Source organism: Haliotis rufescens, unplaced genomic scaffold (genome assembly GCF_023055435.1).
Source record: "Haliotis rufescens isolate VD_foot unplaced genomic scaffold, xgHalRufe1.0.p SCAF_2, whole genome shotgun sequence".
NCBI lineage: Eukaryota > Metazoa > Mollusca > Gastropoda > Lepetellida > Haliotidae > Haliotis > Haliotis rufescens.
In genome coordinates this window covers 62,963,820-62,985,876 of record NW_025963890.1, presented here as the reverse complement: position 1 = coordinate 62,985,876, position 22,057 = coordinate 62,963,820, and the positions used below count along the sequence as shown (strand labels likewise).

General features: G+C 41.5%; 1 protein-coding gene across 1 annotated transcript; it reads left to right on the top strand.

Annotated features, from left to right (window-relative positions):
• Positions 1 to 1,441: 1,441 nt before the first annotated feature.
• LOC124142832 (leucine-rich repeat-containing protein 40-like) lies at positions 1,442 to 20,568 on the top strand. The gene is made up of 14 exons (XM_046511528.2): positions 1,442 to 1,715; positions 3,370 to 3,551; positions 4,354 to 4,427; positions 5,761 to 5,890; positions 7,623 to 7,746; positions 8,998 to 9,140; positions 9,378 to 9,550; positions 11,946 to 12,036; positions 13,720 to 13,889; positions 14,434 to 14,541; positions 15,322 to 15,432; positions 16,208 to 16,285; positions 18,159 to 18,344; positions 19,925 to 20,568. Exons 1-14 carry the CDS (start codon positions 1,556 to 1,558, stop codon positions 20,028 to 20,030), a joined length of 1,836 nt encoding a protein of 611 aa, XP_046367484.2. The 5' UTR covers positions 1,442 to 1,555; the 3' UTR covers positions 20,031 to 20,568.
• The last annotated feature ends 1,489 nt before the right edge of the window (positions 20,569 to 22,057 follow it).

Genomic DNA, 22,057 nt, shown 5'->3' with positions numbered 1-22,057 from the left:
AGTTGTTATCCATAAAATTGTGTCTATCTTGTCATCCGCCAACTTCTAAGTAATGCCTATCAAACAAGTTCTCCATTCCTTAAAAATAATGGGCCTCGGCCCCTGCGGGGCCTCTGCTCCATTATTTTTAAGGAATGGAGAGTTACTCGGACATCCCCTCTACAAGCAGATAGTTAAACATGCAGTAAATTCGTGACCATTCAAGGTGTCTAGAGTATATATTTATATATATATACCTCACTGTTGAGATATCCCTAATAAAGGAGCTGGCCATAGATACTTTGTTTGGTTTCTTTGAAGGTGGTGCCCGATCAAGAGATGATACCCCAAGATGAAACCACCACAATACCAAGGGCAACCATAAGCTAGTTAATCAGCAGTATGCCATCAATGTGTTGATCTGCCCGCCCGATATTAATTTTACCGACATTTAAGAGATAAACCTACCGTGTTTCGAAATTAGTCCCACTGTAGAGTAGATACGTCGTATTTAAATTTGGAACCAGTGCTTTAGGATGATGGCGGGTACAAGATACGTCTATATGTGACACAAGTGTCATGCCACATCACTTATTTGTCGCCTCACTCTATGCACTTGTCCACTTGTCAAGTATGATACGCTGAATGTAGAATAGAAACACGGTATGAAAAGGGAATACAATCGTTCAATAGGTCATCACAGTATACTCATGACTACATTGACATATAGTCTATGGAATCTCTTACTCTCTCTTTGTTCTAAAGTTGATTTCGGGGAATAGAGCAGGCTTGATGTGCTTAAATTTACGATCAAGATTGGTTTTGATAACGTTAAATACAGATATTCAAGTCATGGTGCAAAACTAAGGCTGCATAAAACAAATTAAATGTTTCTCGCAAACTATGTTCTCAAAAGTGTGAGTGAGTGAGATGGTTTAACGCCGCTTTAACAGAATTACAGTTATACCACTGCGTGCCAGCTTAATATGTAGGGGAAAGTCCGAACTGATGCAGGTCTCAAATGTTTACCGCTTTGGTGAAACCAACGAGCACGGGTATGGTGCTGACAAACCTAGAAACATAATGGGGCGAACCTGGATTCGCACCCACAATCATGGTTATTTCTGGCGTGCCCAACTCTGCACAGCAAATTGCAGTGGTTTGACGACACTTTATATAGTTTTCCTACCAAGCATAGTAGCAACTGCAACTTGATGAAAATCAGATTATAGTGGGCGCTAACACTACACACATTCAGTGCTCTTCAGCTGTCAAACATGGGTAATATTGTGTGCTTCACATGACGAGGGGAATCTGACAAATATTTTTATTGGCAATAAACATGACAGACGCACAGGAATTTTGTGACGCTATGATATCAATGAATGGCTAACTAGGTATTTTACGGGTGCTTGAAAGAAAAGACAACTCAGATTTACTTACTTCACATAATGGGAGTCACTTCCCTTGGATCATTCTTAGAATGCTATTAGGATCAGTAAGTTGTCAAAATTAACCAAGTTGGAAAGGAAATGAATCGCTGAACAGGTGCTTGTTCTGTGACTCTTGAATTAAAATGGCAACTAGAGGAAGGGGCAAAAGAGTTCCATTTGACACAAAGGCGGGATTTCGTAAGCAGCAAGGAAATGAGTCACGCGAAGGTGTTCACGCACAGATTTTGAAACAGGCGCGGCAAAGTGGACAGCTCAATCTCTCAGGCAGAGGTCTTGAAACAGGTGTGACATTTATCCCTTTCAATACGAAAGTAGAGTTACAGGTGCTCACAAAATACAAAGTAACTTATTTAACACCAATACCTTTAAAGAGACCATTGCAAGATAAACTTTCTTAGGTTTAAAAATTATTTGGTCTCTTCACTGCAGTGTACAATATTACTATCAAATCCACATTATTTTGGAAATAAAGAATTAATTTTTTTTAAATAATTTTTTTAGGGTCCTCAATGCATCAACATTGAAAAGTGCCTAACTTTTCCAAATTCTGTGTCTTTGTACTCACACTACATGCTGTAGAAGTCTAAGTCCTCTCTAAAAATTGTCCGTTTCCATTTTTGTCAAAAATCATGTCGCACTGTATGTAATAAAACCACAAATGCATGAGACAGCCTCCGTGGTGTAGTGGTAGAGCGTCTGCCCAGAGAACGGAAGGTCCGGGGTTCAATACCCGTCCGCATCATACCAAAAGATGTTAAAAGATGGTACTTGTTGTTACCCTGTCTGGTGCTTGGCATTAGTGGCTGAAACAAAGACTGGTCGGCTCAGAGTCAGAAAACTGTGTCAGAGTGGGGTATTCATGTTAAACTCTGGCATGGTATCTATGTGAGCTAGCACTATAAATCGGCATCCGTCCGGACTAGTACAAGCAGCCACACACTCTCACACACACACACACGTGCACACAAGTGCAATAATCTTGGACGCGACGTTAAACCCAATTTCACCTCACCTCACCTCACCTCACCTCACCTCATCTGTATCTGTATTCAATGTCATGGTCATAAGCAAATATCCTCACAAGTACAGAACATGTTCATTTGGAATTTAAACAAATCTTCTTGGGTATGTTAGAATGTCCTCTAACCATGCTGGTCCATTAAAAAGCACTTCATCAGTGGCAAATTAGTCCCTCGACCTCCCTGTCAGAACACAGAACATTGAACAATATGAATGATGTACAGTGCCAATAGTTAGGTCTTTTTGAATTGGGTGCTCAGTCTTCGTGACTTGGTTGATTGTCAAGGTGCCCAACGTGGGTCATTGTTACAATTCTAGTCGCTGGTTTGTCTGATCCAGACTTAATTATTAATGGACTTTTCTATTTTAGATGGGAATATGGCTCAGTGTGGTGTTAAACTACTCATATATAAACTAACTACATTACAATATCCACTACCAAATAAAAGTTAACTGAGCTGAAATTTGTTGATGAATGACGGCCAACTCAATGTACATCTAGAGGTCTCTTCCCTTGGCAGCATCCCCCGATCCTCAGTCATTGATCCATGGTCACATTAAGTTAAAGTAAAATTCAATAGTGGGGAGTAGTATCACTGTGATGAAGGCATATGATAAAAATATTCTGAACTTTGTCATCTGCTGCAATATTTCAAATAGTTGATAAACTACAAAACAAGAAAGGAAATCAACCTTTGTTACCAATGGCACCAAGTCTAGGACATCTGAGGGATCTGATAGGTTATTTTCCACGTACATAGTTCCTTGACTGTGCCAGAGCACGTAAAATGACGGCCCCTTTCATGAGTAAAATTATACCATGTTTATTTGTGTGTACTGCAGAGTTATCTCCCTTGCCTATCTGCTTGATCAATGTTGATTAAAACCTCCCAGCCTAATGTTTACTTGTTTCCAGTCCCGGACAAAGTATGGAGACTGAACCTGGATGTTCCGGAGGAAGCTAAGAATGTGTCTCTGGACAACTCGGAGGACCGGTGGTGGGAACAGGTGGACCTCACGAAGCTGCTCCTTGTGTCCAACCTCCTGACAGAACTCTCCGAGGGCATTGTCAACTTCCCCGCTCTCACCGTACTCGATGTAAGGAGTCACAGACACAGACTTCCTATGAATAAACACTGCAGTGTTTCTGTCTGTCTGTCTGTCTGTCTGTCTGTCTGTGTGTGTCTGCGTGTGTGTGTGCGAGCGAGTGTGAGAGTGCGTGAGAGTGTGTGTGCTTGTATGTGTGTGTCAGTCTGTCTGTGTCTGCATTTACCTATTTAAATTATGATACATACAGAGCTCCAGATAAGCTGCGTATCTGCGTAAAATACGCTCCAGAAATGCAGAAATGTGCAGTAAAATAAAATCCAAGCGTATCAAATACGCAACGAACATTACAGATATGCTACAAAAATAATACTTGTGCATATCATCAAAATATTGTGAAGTAACCCTGCGTATTCGATTAGCAAATCAGCAACTTATTTTGAAATTTTAAACGGGCATTCCTTCAACCTTGCCAAACTCCATGATGACAGTTACATCATGATCATTTGCCATCACACTTTCTTGTGGAAGTATCGTTGTAACGTCCTATAAAGCTCTTGAAACCCATACGACACCACTTTGCAGGGACTAGATGAATAGTGTTTTTAAATATTTAACTTAAATACCCACATGTGTACAAACTAGTGGGTAACAGAAATTTGAATACCCAAATAGAATTACTGATACCCAATGATTTTAAAATGCATGGGTAAAATACCCACAACACCAAAAGCTTATCTGGAGCTCTGATACATATTTTGTTTAATTTTCTGTTCATGTTATACCAAATAAAGTCACTGTTGTGGATGAAACAACACTAAAACTAATGAGGAGAGATGTCCTGTATTTTCAGGTCCATGACAACAGATTGGAGTCTTTACCTCAGGCCTTGGGTCAGCTGGAGTGCCTCACAAAGCTTGACGTCAGGTACAGGATAGGCAGAATAGCTTTCCAGTAGCTCATATTAGTTGTCAGTAGGGCTGGGATAAGTAACTCGGGTACTCGGGCCAGGTGGGTGCTAAGTAGCACCTGGGTTAGTACCCGTGGTTAGGCACATGATTATATTGTTAAATGGCAAAAATGATCTAGGATTCTATGGTTACACTTTAAGTGACAAATGTTTACATTTCTTTCTGACTATGCACACATTCCTTCTAAATTAATATGTTTGCATAAAGATAAAATTTAAGTCAACTTCAGTGTATGCATGACCAGATCGTTTTATACGTGTATCTAAATACGGTTTGCAACGGAGTACAGTCAAACGTTTCCTTATTTGACATTTTGTACCTATCTCACGGGTCCTACAGGGTAGGGTCGGGTAATAGGGGGTTGGGTACCCAGGTAATAAATTTTGACTCATCCAAGCCATTATTGTCAGGCTAAGTGAAGAGACAAAGGTTACAATGATTGATGTAGTGGATATTGTGTCTGCCCGGAGAGTGGAAGGTCGGTGGTTTGATCCCCTGGCTGTCATACCAAAAGACATTAAAAGATGGCACTTGTTCTTACCCTGCCTGGCAGTCATCATGAAGGGGATAAGACAAAGACTGGCCAACTCCGTCAGTATCATGTGTGTGAGTGGGATGTCCATGTTAAACTGCATGGTAACCCAGTGGGCGAGCACTGTAACACCGGCATAAGTCTGGACTAGTACAAGCAGCACACACACATGTGCATGTAGTTCCTATATAAATGCAATACACTTGAATGCAATGTGAAACCCCATTTCAACTTCACCTACAACATTTACAATGTATGAACAGTATGAACGAATTAAACAGTATTCCTTTTAATATCACAGCGTGTCAGTGTAATCAGAGACCATATAATATCTATTATATGGTCTCTGGTGTAATGTGGGAGGAATGCAATAAGTGATGCAGGCCTCAGACGTTTTCTACTTTGATGAAACCCACGAGCATGGGTATAGTGCTGACAAACCTAGAAACATAATCGGGGCAAACCAGGATTCGAACCAATGATAATAGGTTCCAGGCATGCCCAAGGGACGCAACTTTGCCACCCGTGCCCCCGTACGATGTATGCCCTGGCTTGTGCATCAATGCATCTGTAATTTTTTTCACCATTGTCATCATTGTGTGGTTTTAAAGTATTTGCCCATGTCAGTGATTTTGCTAGAGACAAATAGCTTTTGGATATTTTCAGGATTCTTTCAACTTTTGTAAAATCTTGACATTTTGGATGACAATAAGTCTGTCTTGTGGAAACTAAACTTCTCTGAATCCCTGCATTTCAGTCGTAACAAGCTGAAGACCCTGCCTCTGTGTGTGTGCCAGTTGAAGAGCCTGGTCAGCCTACATATAGAGCACAATGAAGTCACAGAACTTTGTGATGAGATCAAATACCTACACAAACTGGAGGATTTGGTAAGAGTTTTTATTTAATAGTGTGGATTGTGGGTCAGAGTATGTTCTCAGGATTTCATGCTTGTCTTAGGAGATGACTGAAATGGTTATCGAGTGGTCAGGCTTGACTGATTGTGTGTCATCGTACCATCAGCATTTGACATTGCTCATACTCTCAATCACTGGTTTGCCTGTCACAGACCGTCTTCCCGAGGCAAGGCAGTTAACTGACTGTAAAAGCTCATTTTCCATCCTTGCAGAACTTGGCTGGAATTTCGTGGCTCCAGTGGCTATTACGAGTTATGACGCGTCTATGTTGCTTAAATTGACCAATCAGATTCCGCATCAGATATTAGTTGCATTTGCTTCAAACAAACTGGCGGTGCCCAGTCAAGACAATCTGATCGATAAACAAGATCTTTTTTGTACTAAAATGGGTCTCGCGATGTGAATCAAATCACTTGAGCACCTTGATTAAAAACATGAACAGATTTGGAAAGTATCTGTCGACGGCACCAATTGATGGTACACAATCTCTGCAAATCCTGCAATCGACTGCACTCACCGCGATGTTTATGAACCGGATGTCGATTTCGTTATGCGATTTTGATTGGACTTTGCATGGACTCGTTAGTCAAGCCAAAATGTAACTCCATAATTCAAGCCTAGTTCGGCAAGGCTGGGAACTAGACTTTTATAATCTGTTAACTCCCTTGCCTCGGGGAGAACATTAGAGTTCGCAGACTTGATCTATTCCAGGGCGATATGATAAACACTTGATAAATCTGGAACTTTTCGGATGCAGCTCTTGCTCACTCAGCATACAAATATGAACAAGCACCAGTGTGAACACATCAACTGTTATGTTTAAGTAACAAAACAAATGATATTTTTTCTGACACAGACTTGTAATCTCTTTCACTTTTGTCCAACCTTTGCATTGGAAAAGTTGCTAGTGGGTCTTTTAGTGTGAAAAAAACACTATCCTCTTATTTTTGTGCAGTGTTCCCAGTGAACTAGAAACTCCTCACCCAAACGCGACCCTCTCATGTGCAAGCACGCCGGAAACACGTGACCAAACAGTCTAACTCATCACACACTTAGTTTCGCCCAAGCTATCTGGTTGGGAATTTTTCTTGTGCTCTGGTAATCCAAACCATCTTTACTCATCTATGCTTTTCTGATTAAAATTTTGATTTGGGTTTCCTTTCTGAAACATTCCTTCATCATATGCAATGCTTATTTTTTAATTTTGTCAAGGGATTTTTCTCTTTTGGCTCTTTGGATATTCACTCATCCCATAGAATAAGGAGTGGTGAATCAGATTGTTGGTCACGTGTTTGGGGCACTTGTGTCTGAGAGGGGCGCGTTTGGGTGAGATGTTGTGAATATGCAGAGATAAGCAAATTTGTATGAGTCAGGATAAGAATAAATGATATTTTTATCATAAAATATTCGTTTGTTATGGTGAGAGGAAGCAAAGTCCCAACAGTACCATGTTCAGTTCAGTTTCATGTTCAATAAGTACATGTTACAGTACCTGTATTTAGAAGACAATAAGAATAGAATAACCAAGGTGGTAATATTGTTGTGAATTGTTTCTCTTAAATGTGCAGACTTCCTTATTCATTTAATTAAAAAAACACAAATTAAGATGAGCTCCTAGTCTAGTTAAACAGATACATTGTTGTTTCTCAGGCACCTCATGTTTAATAAAAAGTCTATTTCTGTATTTCTAAGAATGTACTTGCAGGATGTGTCCAACAATCAACTGATGACACTGCCTCGTTCCATCGGCCATCTTAGTCGCCTTCTGCGTCTCAATGTGTCGCAGAACAAGCTGACAAACCTACCTCCAGACATCGGCTGTATGGATGGTAAATCTCTATTAAGTTAACACAACCTGAAAGTTTTGTTATAAATTCTTCATCTTTGAAATACTAGGTACAATTACCGTATTTACCATATTATAAGCTCTTTGCTCAAAGAATGCCCCTGACCAAATTCTACATCAGTTTGTAAGTATAGTCTTTGTAAATGCCCCCATCTTCCCGAGGCAAGGGAGTTAACTAACTATAAAAGTCCAGTTTCCAGCCTTGCAGAATGAGGTGGTAATTTCATGGCTTGATTGTAGCGCAACCAGTGGCAGTTATGAGGTATGTTCCTTCTATGTTCCTCCTATTGACCAATCAGATTCTACCTCCCCTTTCACTTGCATTGGCTTCAAACAAAATGGCGGCACACAATCCAGATGATCTGATCTATAATCAAGATCCTTATTGTTATAAAATGGGTCTTACCTTGTGAAGAACATCAAATCACTTGAGCACCTTGACTAATGACATGAAAACGTGTGGAAAACATCTGTCGATGCCCCGTTGACAGTACACATGCTTTGCGAAACCTGCAATCGACCGACAATCTGCCCGGCAGTCCCCATGTTGTTAATGAACCCGATGTCGATTTTGTTTCGCAATTTTGATTGGACTATGCATAGACTCGTTAGTCCAGCTAAAATATAATGCCATAGTTCCAACCTAGTTTGGGAAGGGTGGACTTTTATGGTCAGTAACCTCCCTTGCCTCGGGAGGATGAAATGCCCCCTACTGAGAATGACAGTCTGTATATCATTGTGTATGTTACAGATTTCTTACAAAGAAAGAGAATAGTATTGCCAAGTAACTATTACAGAAAAAGTCGTAGTTTCACCAACGTTTGAACTAAGCTTGTTCACTACCACTCTGAAAACAAATTTGACTTGTGTGTTGTGTTAATAAATGCCCCTCCCCCCCCCCACCCCCCTATCAATTCTAAGCGCTTATTACAGTGCATACAGAAATAGCCAAAACATACGCCGGGATGGAAATAAATCAAAAACATCTCGTAGCCCGAATATTGAAAACATGTGGCAATACTGCCCCACCCACCACCCACTATCAACACACACAAACCCAAGCCCCCCAAACTTTTGAAACTATAAAGCCTGTAGGATACCTTTGACATAACAAAACTGATTTCTATCTCTGCATTTGTATACGCAAACCAGTTCTAAATACACTGGCAGTGCAAGCTGCCGTGTCATGTGCATTAGATTATGTCCAAACTGAAGACAAGAAATATTGCTTCAGGGTTGAAGTATTTTGAAGCCACACACAATCAGCTGGTCCGCCTGCCGGATGAGTTCGGGAACCTGCGTCACCTCGAACAGCTGTATCTCCGTCACAACAAGCTTCCTTACCTCCCTGTGCTAGAGAACTGCGTTAACCTCAAGGTCAGCCCTCATGACTTCTAAAACACCAGTTTGCTGTGCAGAGTTGCATCCCTTGGGTGACCCAGAAACCTATGACCATGGGTTCGAATCCCAGTTCAAAAGAATAAAGTCAGTAATGATGATTTCTATTAATTTGTTTAATTATTATTTCTAGTCCAGATCTTCTTAATTGCCTCAGATGGGTATTTGTATCTCTGTCTTCTGTGATTGTTCACACCAGACTAAATCTGTTGCCAGGAACTGCATGTAGGGAACAACGATATCAAGGGTTTGACAGCCGAACATCTACAGCATCTGACGACCATCAACATCCTGGACCTCCGAGACAACAAGATTGCAGTGCTGCCCGATGAGATCACATTACTCCAGGGGCTACAGAGGCTCGACCTGACCAATAACGACTTGAGTGGGTAAGTGATGTGTCAGTCTGACAGTGACAGTAGCCAATATTGTTCCAACTGAAATCTGTTTCTTATACAGTGGCGAAGCAACATATACGCAAAACAACAATTGTTTTTTACTTGAATTTCGCGGCAATCCATCGGTCTGTCCGCTAGAGTAACTGCCCCTTGTCAAAGGGAAGCTACTCTAACCCTAGTCAATGGGACGTCACGGCCATGTTCAAACGTTGTTGACAGTCTGTCTGTCCTGTCATAACGTTAAGAAGTGCAATCGGATGTTCACACAGCGACAAAACGAAACAAGGTAACAATTCAAACATATTTCGGCCAAATCCAACTATTTTAATTTGTGGAAAAGGTTTCAAGCCGCAGAGGTCTACAAGACCAATAACAACTTGAGTGGGTACGTTGTGGTGTTTACGTTGTCTGCATTGATGGGATGTGGATTGTGTGGCTGAAGGGCACCAGAGTGATGTCATGTCACAGGTGTATCAGTGAGATGTAGTTGTGGTGCTTCTGTAGCATGGACGACAAGGATGCTGGGAAAGAGAAGGGGCAAGGTGAAATGGGGTTTAATGTCGCGTTCAAGATCTTTGTATTTATATAGCGAAGTGCATGCATGTGTGTGTGTGTGTCTGTGTGTGTGTGTCTGCTTGTACTAGTACGGACCAATGTCGGTTTTATAGTGCTGTACACTGAGATATCATTCCTTAGTTTGACATATTGCACTTATATATAGTGAAGTGCATGCATGTGTGTGTGTGTGTGTGTCTGCTTGTACTAATACGGACCAATGTCGGTTTTATAGTGCTGTACACTGAGATATCATTCCTTAGTTTGACATATTGCACTTATATATATTGAAGTGCATGCATGTGTGTGTGTCTGTGTGTGTGTCTGTCTGTGTGTGTGGCTGCTTGTACTAGTTAAACCAATGTCAGTTATATAGAGCTGCACACTGAGATATCATTCCCTAGTTTGACATATTGCACTTATATAGCGAAGTGTATGCATCTGTGTGATTGTGTGTGGCTGCTTGTACCACATGTAGTAAGGACCAATGTTAGTTATATAGTGCTGCACACTGAGATATCTTTCCCTAGTTTGACATGGATACCCCGCTAAAATACATTGTACTGACTCTGAGTCAACGACAAGTCCTTGTTTTTGCTTAATTTTTTTGGGTATGATATGACCAGGGATAGAACCATCGACCTGCGCTTTCCGTGCAGACAGTCTTGTCCTCCAGACCAAGGTGGTCTAGGTGCAGGTCTTTTCCTTGTATGGGGTAGAGCTGCTACTACGATGATTAGCACTCTGAACATTCTGGATACTCAGCATGTACATTAGTAAAGTCGACATGGTCAGGATGCACTTTATTTTTATACGATGCAACATATGACACATGAACACTCGACTCAAGAAGTATGGTGTGGGTTTTCTGATGACCATGTGGTTGATGAGTATGCTTGTACACTGTCACTTTACTGTAAGGTTTTCATGTAATTTTAACCATTAACATGAGTTTTGTCTCTTTGTTGTGCCAGGATCCGCTGTTTGCGGGTTGGAATTTGAGATTTTCCAAGATGACAACCCTTGGTCTGTCAGCACCATACATATACTCACGGATTTCACTGGTAGAGACCGCCGTCATGGTCTAGTGGTAGAGCGTCCTCCCGGGGAGAGTGGAGGGTCCAGGGTTCAATCCCTGGCCACGTCATACCAAAAGACATTAAAATATGGTACTTGTTGCTACCCTGTCTGGCGCTCGGCATTAAGGGGCTAAAACAAAGGCTTGTCGGCTTGGAGTCAGTATACTATGTCTAAGGGGGGTATACATGTTAAACTGATTGATGGTATCTCAGTGGACTAGCACTATGAAATCAGCATCAGTCCAGACTAGTACAAGCACACACACACACACACACACACACACACACACACACACACACACACACACACACACACACACACACACACACACACACACACACACACACACACACACACACACACACACACACACACACACACACACACACAATGACACACACACACACACACTGACACACACACACACACACACACACACTAACTAACTAACTAACTAACTAACTAACTAACTAACTAACTAACTAACACTAACACTACATAAGTGCAATAATCTTGGACGCGACATTAAACCCCATTTCGCCTCACCTAGAATGGTAAACATGTACAAGTTTACTGTCTTTGTATGCTACAACCTGTGTCACTGTGGGCTCACTGACATTGAAGTAGCTGATACATTGTTCAAGGCAGAGTTAAGCACAGACTCCGCTACCTCTGTCCAAGTTTGAGTTGTGTGTGATGCAAATTGTGTTATTTAGTACAGCAGTTTCAATCTGTGTATCTTTACATACAGCCTCCCCTACGGCCTGGGCACAATCAACTCCCTCAAGTCACTTGTCCTGGACGGCAACCCCATGAAGGGGATCCGGCGAGACATCATCATGGTGAGATTGTATTAACATCATCGAGAAACAACATTTACGTCTGGAACACCATAGATTAGGTCCCCAGCAACCTTTGCTGGTTGTAAGAGGCGACCACATGAATCAGGTGGTCAGGCTCAGTGACTTGGTTCATAGCTTGTTCTCGTACCCTGACGGAATGGATCATTGTTCAAATACAATTATTTACAGGCTGCCTGTCATACAGCTGGAATATTGCTGAGTGAGGCATTAACAACAAACAATCCACCTCATGTTTATAGGGATTCCAAGCACAGATTGTGAAGCCCATTTCTGGTGTCCCCCAGCCGTGATACTGCTGGAATATAGCTGAAAGTGGCGTAAAACCATACTCACTCTCACTCACTCCAAGCACAGATACAGCTGTTTGAAAATGGAAGGGTTCATTTTGTAATTTGGCAATTCACTTTCAATAGTCATGCAATATTGTTGGAGTTATGTTCCCAAGTGCGTGAATCATGATGTTGTTATACTTTGACCTTTAGTATACCCATACACCTGTAAAATTCCTTAATGTATAATGTGCTTTAAAAGGGGGGGATACGCACACCTGCACCCACCCACCCACTTCAGGACCTGTGTACCGCCTCTGTGGTCTAGTAAATAGAGCATCTGCCCGGAGAGTGGGAGGTCGGTGGTTCAATCCATGACCATGTCATACCAAAAGACGTTGAAAGATGATACTTGTTCCTTGCTTGGCATTAAAAGGATAAAACAAGGACTGGACGACATGGAATCTGTTTATTGTGTCTGAGTGGGGTATCCTTGTTCAACTGCGGCATAGTATCTGCTTGGGCTAGCACTATAAATCTGGCATTAGTCCAGACTAGTACAAGCAGACTAGCATCATGCACACACACACATGTGCACACCTCAGATCCAAGTATTGGGTTCAGTGTCAGAATAGGTCTGTAGAAGCTATTGCTTTTCACATGAGTTGTTTTATAAGGATCCAGAGAATGAGTCTCCAGGCTATTTGTGTGTCATGCCATGATGGGTAGAAATTGGTGCTCATGCTGTCAACCAATGGTTGCCTGACCCAGATTTGATTATTTACAGGCCACTGTGATATAGTAGGAATGCTGCTTCCTGGAGTGAAACAAAATTCAGTCAAGTACTCATTCCAGAATAAAAACATTTGTGACTGTTTTGCACCTATTTGTGTGGCCATCTGTTTCCCTCTTTCTTAGTAGTAAAGTACAGATTCTAGTACATTTGGGGGTTCAGTCCCATACAGGATTCAAACCCACAGTGCCAGACTGAGGTACCTTATCGCCAGCACATAAAGTCAGCGATCTAACCCACTCAGCCTCTGAGGCTTTCACAAAATGAAAGTCCGACAACTGGTAGTCTAGATCAGGTACTTTGTGTACCCCTCTGACAAGTGTTAATTGGCAGGGCTACCAATGCCGCAAGCTATAAACGCAATGCCATTTAGAAGGTGGTCAGATGTAACAAATGTTATATTTGGGATAACACTTTCTTAGTAAAGTACAGATATAAGTACTTTTTGAGGTTCAGTCCCATCCGGGATTCGAACCTACACTGCCACTGTTTCCCACGTTGTAACATTGGCTGCAAAGAGTAGTTGACTCCCTCCGTCCTACATTGCAGTGTGATTGACAAGTACAAGATGCTTGATGGGAATGAGTTGTATTTCAACAGAGGGGCACGATGCAGTTGAAGAAATACCTGAGTAGTCGTATCGAGGAGGCAGAGCCAGTGAAGCAGAACGGCAGTTCAGGCCTGTCAACAGGAGGCCCTGGAGTGCTGGGGGCGGGGGAGGATGGCGTCAAAGCGCACGATCTGCATCAGTTTAAGAATCTTGACTATAGGTCAGTCCTGGGGTTCTTCTGGCTTTGAAGGGGTATGGGATGAAATCCTCTATGGTTGGGATAATATGAAACAATTTGAAGAGATCTCTATGTTTGTTCCCATTGCAATGGTTTTTAAATGCTTTTGATGTGACAAGTCTGTGAGGGAATATTTTCTCTCACTGGAATTAATTTAGTGAAAGGATTTGAATATTTCTGAGAGAAGAATCTTAAATCACACCCTAAACCTGCTAAATCATTCCAGAGATATACAAAGATTCTGAAAGTGTGTTACAGGTCCCTGTTTTCCTCTTCTTTTTGTGACTCAATTTAAAAAAAATTATATCAAAGAGGCTTTTGAAAAATGTTGTTCAGGGTTAAACTGCTTGCCTACGAAGCATACTGTAAGAACTAAACCATGAAATGTCATAAAATGTACAGTAGCAGGGGTTTGTGTTTTCAGAAATACTTGTACGAAAAAAACAATACATGCTACCCTGCTTTTACTTCAGCTTAGTTGCTTTGATGAAAATAAAATAAAGATATTGATAAATTATTTTTGCAGCAACAAGAAAGTGAACGAGGTACCGCTAGATGTGTGGGAAGCAGCTTCGAAAGCTGAAGTCAACTCTGTAAACCTCAGCAAGAATACTTTCACCCAAATACCTGACAAGTAAGATCAAACAAACTTTACCTTACAGGTGACTCCCTCACACTGCATGCTACGTAGCTGACCGTTTTTGGTTGTGTGTGGACAAGGCATCGCACAAACCCACTGTTTGAATCCCAGGAATGGTTTTGTGGTACCTATACTGTGACCTTGATTGGCAAGGTATATTTCTACAGAATGTCTATTGTCTCATGTCAGCTTTTCCATGGACATGTTCCTGTCATAAGGTGGTTTTAATCATGTTTCTTCTCACAGTTTGTTTGTTTATTTGTTGTTTAACGCCACACTCAGCAATGTTCCAGCTATATGACGGACCTCACGATCCAATGATTGATAAAATGCATAATTATCCATTGGGTTACGATGACACACTATCATGGAGTCACTGAGCTTGACCACCCAATTCATTAAGTTGCCATTTATGACCAGCATAGGTTGCTAGGGACCTGTTCAAAAAGGGGTACCAGGGTGGAAGTTTTGGCCATCTTGACCAAGTGATGGCTTTCTGAAAACGTTAACCTTCTGTATTTTAAATGCTACTTCTTAATCATGCTAATATTAAATTATAATATGTAAAATTATTTTTTTTCCAACAAACTTAATCTCTATGTACTGATATGAGTTCTGGGTGTACAGATGTGTTGCAAGAATATACAGCTGTTACACAATTATAAATTACTACTTGTGTTATGTAGAGCATGTATGTTTGACATAATTTTGTGATTCAGTAGCCAAATTCCATCTATATCATGTGAAAGTATGTACAAGGTATGTCTGTTCTAGGCTAACGCTGTTGAGCAACTCCCTGAAGGAACTCAACATGGGCTTCAACAAGCTGACAGTCCTTAACTCGGACATCGGTCTGTTTCTGCAGCTGACCACCCTCGACCTCAGGTAGGTGGCTAAATCATCTCCAGCATGACCACCCTGGACCTCAGGTAGGTGGCTAAATCATCTCCAGGATGACCACTCTGGACCTCAGGTAGGTGGCTAAATCATCTCCAGCATGACCACTCTGGACCTCACGTAGGTGGCTAAATCATCTCCAGCATGACCACTCTGGACCTCAGGTAGGTGGCTAAATCATCTCCAGCATGACCACTCTGGACCTCAGGTAGGTGGCTACATCATCTCCAGCATGACCACTCTGGACCTCAGGTAGGGCACTGAAGCACTTCCCTTTATGACCACTCTTGATCCCAAGTAACATCGTCCAGCATGTACCAGGGCAGGATGCATGCTGGGAATTGTTAGTTCGAGGTTATTTATAGCTTTGTTCTAAGTGTTATTTAATCTGCTAATTTTCAGTACACTGTAACTACTGGTAGGCTTCTGTCAGATGTGTTTGTAGAATGACATAGATCAGTCACAGGTCCAGTCTGTTATGTATATAGACCAATTCAGAAGACTATAGGTTTATTAAGAAGTGTGTTCGGGAAAGCTGTTTCTGCAAATCATCCTTGGGGCATTACCAGAGTAGCATGGAAATGTCCAGGTATTATATATTAGTACTGTGTTGGGATGCCGGGCAGGAAGGTGCAACGTGCATCAGAAAGAACAACATTGTTGATCCGATGAAGGCATGTTCAGCAATGAAGGCTACATAATGACGGAACTGCTCCCTCACTCACTTGTACATCTGTTCAGTTTAGTATCTGTTTCCCTTCAGGTGCAATGCCCTGTCAGACTTGCCAGGGGAGATGACCTCATTACAGAATATAAGGGAGGTCATTCTGTCGAATAACAGGTGAGGAAGTTATTTGTAATCTGTGAATGTCATGTCTGAGAAGCAGATATGTTTCCAGTTATAATTATATGGGTAGTACAATGTTAGTTGTAGCTTTATTGTGTTCATGAAATGTTCAAATAAATTATTTATGAATGTAGAGTCAGTGGCATCTCTCAAGAGTGTTGTACACCTTGGTCAGAGATGTAGGATCTATCAAGAGTGTTGTTCACTGTGGTCAGAGATGTAGGATCTCTCAAGAGTGTTGTACACCTTGGTCAGAGATGTAGGATCTACCAAGAGTGTTGTACACCATGGTCAGAGATGTAGGATCTCTCAAGAGTGTTGTACACCTTGGTCAGAGAAGTAGGATCTATCAAGAGTGTTGTACACCTTGGTCAGAGATGTAGGATTTATCAAGATGGTTGTACACCTTGGTCAGAGATGTAGGATCTCTCAAGAGTGTTGTACACCTTGGTCAGAGAAGTAGGATCTATCAAGAGTGTTGTACACCTTGGTCAGAGATGTAGGATCTATCAAGATGGTTGTACACCTTGGTCAGAGATTTAGGATCTATCAAGAGTGTTGTACACCTTGGTCAGAGATGTAGGATCTCTCAAGAGTGTTCTACACCTTGGTCAGAGATGTAGGATTTATCAAGATGGTTGTACACCTTGGTCAGAGATGTAGGATCTCTCAAGAGTGTTGTACACCCTGGTCAGAGATGTAGGATCTCCCAAGAGTGTTGTACACCATGGTCAGAGATTTAGGATCTACCAAGAGTGTTGTACACCTTGGTCAGAGATGTAGGATCTCTCAAGAGTGTTCTACACCTTGGTCAGAGATGTAGGATCTCTCAAGAGTGTTGTACACCATGGTCAGAGATGTAGGATCTCTCAAGAGTGTTGTACACCATGGTCAGAGATGTAGGATCTCTCAAGAGTGTTGTACACCTTGGTCAGAGATGTAGGATCTCCCAAGAGTGTTGTACACCTTGGTCAGAGATGTAGGATCTCCCAAGAGTGTTGTACACCTTGGTCAGAGATGTAGGATCTCCCAAGAGTGTTGTACACCTTGGTCAGAGATGTAGGATCTACCAAGAGTGTTGTACACCTTGGTCAGAGATGTAGGATCTCTCAAGAGCGTTATACACCTTGGTCAGAGATGTAGGATCTCTCAAGAGTGTTGTACACCCTGGTCAGAGATGTAGGATCTCTCAAGATGGTTGTACACCTTGGTCAGAGATGTAGGATCTATCAAGAGTGTTGTACACCTTGGTCAGAGATGTAGGATCTATCAAGATGGTTGTACACCTTGGTCAGAGATGTAGGATCTCCCAAGAGTGTTGTACACCTTGGTCAGAGATGTAGGATCTCCCAAGAGTGTTGTACACCTTGGTCAGAGATGTAGGATCTCCCAAGAGTGTTGTACACCTTGGTCAGAGATGTAGGATCTCCCAAGAGTGTTGTACACCCTGGTCAGAGATGTAGGATCTCTCAAGATGGTTGTACACCTTGGTCAGAGATGTAGGATCTATCAAGAGTGTTGTACACCTTGGTCAGAGATGTAGGATCTATCAAGATGGTTGTACACCTTGGTCAGAGATGTAGGATCTCCCAAGAGTGTTGTACACCTTGGTCAGAGATGTAGGATCTCCCAAGAGTGTTGTACACCTTGGTCAGAGATGTAGGATCTCCCAAGAGTGTTGTACACCTTGGTCAGAGATGTAGGATCTCCCAAGAGTGTTGTACACCTTGGTCAGAGATGTAGGATCTCCCAAGAGTGTTGTACACCCTGGTCAGAGATGTAGGATCTCTCAAGAGTGTGGTACGCACCCAGTCAGAGGTGTATGATTGTATGGATTGTTTTTCCATCTCTGTTTGATTCCTGACAGGTTTACCCAAGTTCCTCCAGTGTTGTATCAACTGCCAAAGTTAGAGATCCTGTTAGCCAGTGACAACAAGATTGAAGTGATTGATGCTGCCAGTCTGATGAAGCTGACAATGCTGGCGACTCTTGATCTACAGAATAACAACTGTACCCAGTTCCCACCCGAGCTGGGTAACTGTGAGTCCATCAGGTGAGTACCTCATTCCCCGAGCTGGGTAACTGTGAGTCAATCAGGTGAGTGCCTCGTTCCCCGAGCTGAGTAACTGTGAGTCCATCAGGTGAGTACCTCATTCCCCGAGCTGGGTAACTGTGAGTCAATCAGGTGAGTGCCTCGTTCATCGAGCTGGGTAACTGTGAGTCAATCAGGTGAGTGCCTCGTTCATCGAGCTGGGTAACTGTGAGTTCATCAGGTGACGCCTCGTTCCCCGAGCTGGGTAACTGTGAGTCCATCAGGTGAGCGCCTCGTTCCCCGAGCTGGGTAATTGTGAGTCCATCAGGTGAGTGCCTCGTTCCCCGAGCTGGGTAACTGTGAGTCCATCAGGTGAGTGCCTCGTTCCCCATACAGCACGCCCACATTGATTACAAATAGGACTTTCAACAAGTCAATGTATGGCATTTTTTATATATATATATCCATTTTCTATCCACTAAAGTTCATTTAGGCGTCAATAGTGGTAATCTGACTGTGGTTGTGGTTGTGCGATCTACTGATCACTTCACACACAATTTCGCTAAAATGAATGTGATCAATATTGCATGAAATTTTGAATAAGATTATTAAAATAGATTACAAACACAAGTACACGATAAACAATGAATGCTTTTTATAACCAGACAGTGTAATTACATGATTAATTTGCATACTTCAGTACAGATTTGTTGACATGGTATTGCCGGTGCTCAGTCTTCAACCCAGTGTTTTAGACGACCCCCACCCCCCTTGAAAGCCCCCTAATTCTAGCTGTGAAAAACTTGCCTTATACACAGCGATATACAGTAGTGTATACATGACACAGATGAGACACTGGTAGGACCTCACTTTGTTTCTCACACTATCAACCTCTCATCCAGGACTCCATTCCACAAAGCAGTCCTAGCCCTAACACTCGCTGTTGTGGTCAGACAACACAAATGTGCGAAAGGACCTTTCTGTGTGCGCAAATGTACCCCAGTGTGGTAATGTTAACTGCGCCATGGTTGTAGTATATTTGGTAAACAGCACACTTGGAGCATGTTGTACATACTGCAACCAAACTGAAACTGATTTAGTGCATTGTGAAAATAGACAGGGACATATTGTATTGCTGTGACATACGACAGAGTTAGCATCACTTTGGGCCCTGGACTGGTGAAGATCTGGGTTAGAATTGGTCTTCAGCAAAGGTTGTGTTGATCCTCAGACATGTTAGGCTAAAAAAAATCAGGCACTACCTGCATCATTATAAAGTTCATTACAAGTTTCGTTTTTGTTTCCATTTTAAATTTTTGTGTCCATTGTGTTTAAGTATTAGGATTTATATATTTTTTGAAAATGGAAATAAAAACAAAATGTGTGGCAGACTTTATGATAATGCAGCAGTGCCTGAGAACCAAGACTCTTTTTTTTTAGCCTTAGTACTTTCACTTTATTCAGTATTAGATTTTGCTTCCAATTTTTTGGGGGCATAAGCATCCTGAAAAATATTTATATCAATCCCAAACATGTTTTGCATGCACTACTAACATGTTGAAATAATTAAATGAAAATATTACAATTATTGTTGATTTCAGATCACTGCAACTTGCAGGGAACCCTTGTCGCAATCCACGACCAGCAATACTTGCCAAGGGCACTCCTGCTGTCATGGAATACCTCCGCAGTAGGATTGTCACATGAGTTATCTCCCTTTAACACATGGGACAAAGAATGGTATGGCAATATTCTTTTGGACACATTTAAATGAAATTGAAGTTTGTTATTCAGGAAATTCTACACATTGATTATATTGATTGTAATGTACAAGGGTTACTTGTTTATATAGTAATAACAATGGTGTTTGAGTATGTATACTTCATATGTATGTACAGTCGTGCCTCGTTTATACAGACACTTGCGTCATTTCACAATTCGTCCGTATAAACGAATTTCCGTATAACTGAAACCAGCTTCTTACTGGAAGAGTTACTTCCCTTCAATTATGAGGGTGTTTTTCCTGAAACAGAGAAATTTCCCTTTTTTCGCATGCTGTAACTGCGTGTCGCTTACGTGTCGCTGGTTGACAGGCCATACTCACAGTTTGAAGTCACAACTTTGACCTCTGACCTCCACAGACGCCATATTTATCGAATGGGATTACATGTACAATAAACTTGCTCGTCTCGATCGTAACTCAGTGTCACTTGGTTAATTGACTTCACACGAATCAAAGGATTACCACCAGCTGAAGTGTATTGTCTGGGTAAGTGAGACAATTTTGTGTGCATTTCAGTGTTTTGTGTATGAAAATGACCATCCGGTTCCGGAAACTGAATTTCTGTATATACGGGTAAATTTATATAGTAATTATTTCGTTTTGAATGAAAATCGTCCGGGAACCAAGGTTTCCGGATATCTGAAGTCCGTATAAGCGGGGCATGACTGTAACATGGTTTGACTGGGGCCATTATAATTGCGTGTTTTCACCGGCTTTCCATTTGGTCATGGTACATTGTTTCTAGATGTGTTATCACTACCTATATGTGCAGATACTGCCTTGATTATTTTGTAGTTTCTATGTTTGTGTCAAGTAATAAATATGCCTTGTAAATTATGCAAACGAATGACATGATGTGGTTCCTGTGATATTGAAAAGTGCTATCCGATGTTTCGTTGAACCGTACACTGTTTGTGTTGCTGATTATCAGTGACGAGAGATACAATTGAACATATTCTTGCTCTGTTTGACTTTGATCATATTGATAGCCCTCAAGCTGCCAAAATTAATTTGTGTATTAAAATAAGAAATTTGTTAACATGTTAATATTTGTAGCTGACACTATGTCAATGATGTATCCATGTCTTGCCGACTCTCGCATTAGGGCAGGGGCTAGGAGTGAAATTTGGTAATGCTTCATGTTTTGGTTTAGATAATGAGCAAATCTAGTACAAGGAGTTATCTGCTGTAAAAATAAATTGTGAGGCTAAAAAAAGTAATAGTCTTGGTTCTCAGGCATCATCATAACGTTTCGTTTTTATTCCATTTTACAAAAAGTCCAACGGTAGTCAAATACTGTTTTCTAGTATTTTTAAAAGACACGGCCCACACTATATTTTAAAAAAACATTGCCTGAGAACCTTTTTTTTTAGATATTTTTTTAAGCCTAAGAAACAGAAGTATAATAGCAAAATAAATTGACTGATTATCCAGGATAATGTATACATTCATCTACAGGTAGTCTCATTACTCTAGATGCTCAAGAGGTCCATCGATGAAAAGGGCTGTTGTGTTTGCCCAAATTTGAATGTCTTGCAATATTTAAAAAATATTTTTTCACTGTGTTGTTAGTGAAGTCTGCTCAGTTATGGCTTTATCTAGGGGTTTGCTACTTCAGATATATTTTCTACTTTCATCATGAATAAACCTGTTACTTACCAGTACTTGTGTGTTTTACTACTCAACCATGAGGCCATGGGTGGCCCAGTTGGCTAAGGTGCCACAATTCCCTGTGCAGAGTTGCATCCCTTAGGTATGCCAATAACCTTATACAGTGGGTTTGAATCCTGGTTCACCCTGATCATGTTTCTAGGTTCCCAGCACCATAGCCATGCTTGTGGGTTTCACCAATGTCGTAAACGTCCTGCATCACTTCAGGCTTTCCTTCTCTATGAAGCTGACATGCTGTGATATAACTGGAATACTGTTCAATGGGGGGCAGTCAGGTAGC

Coding starts and splice junctions, on each gene's coding strand:
- LOC124142832 (XM_046511528.2), top strand. CDS start 1,556: ATGGCAACTAGAGGAAGGGGCAAAAGAGTTCCATTTGACACAAAGGCG. Junction 3,552..4,353: donor CCGCTCTCACCGTACTCGAT/GTAAGGAGTCAC, acceptor CTGTATTTTCAG/GTCCATGACAACAGATTGGA. Junction 14,542..15,321: donor TTCACCCAAATACCTGACAA/GTAAGATCAAAC, acceptor TGTCTGTTCTAG/GCTAACGCTGTTGAGCAACT.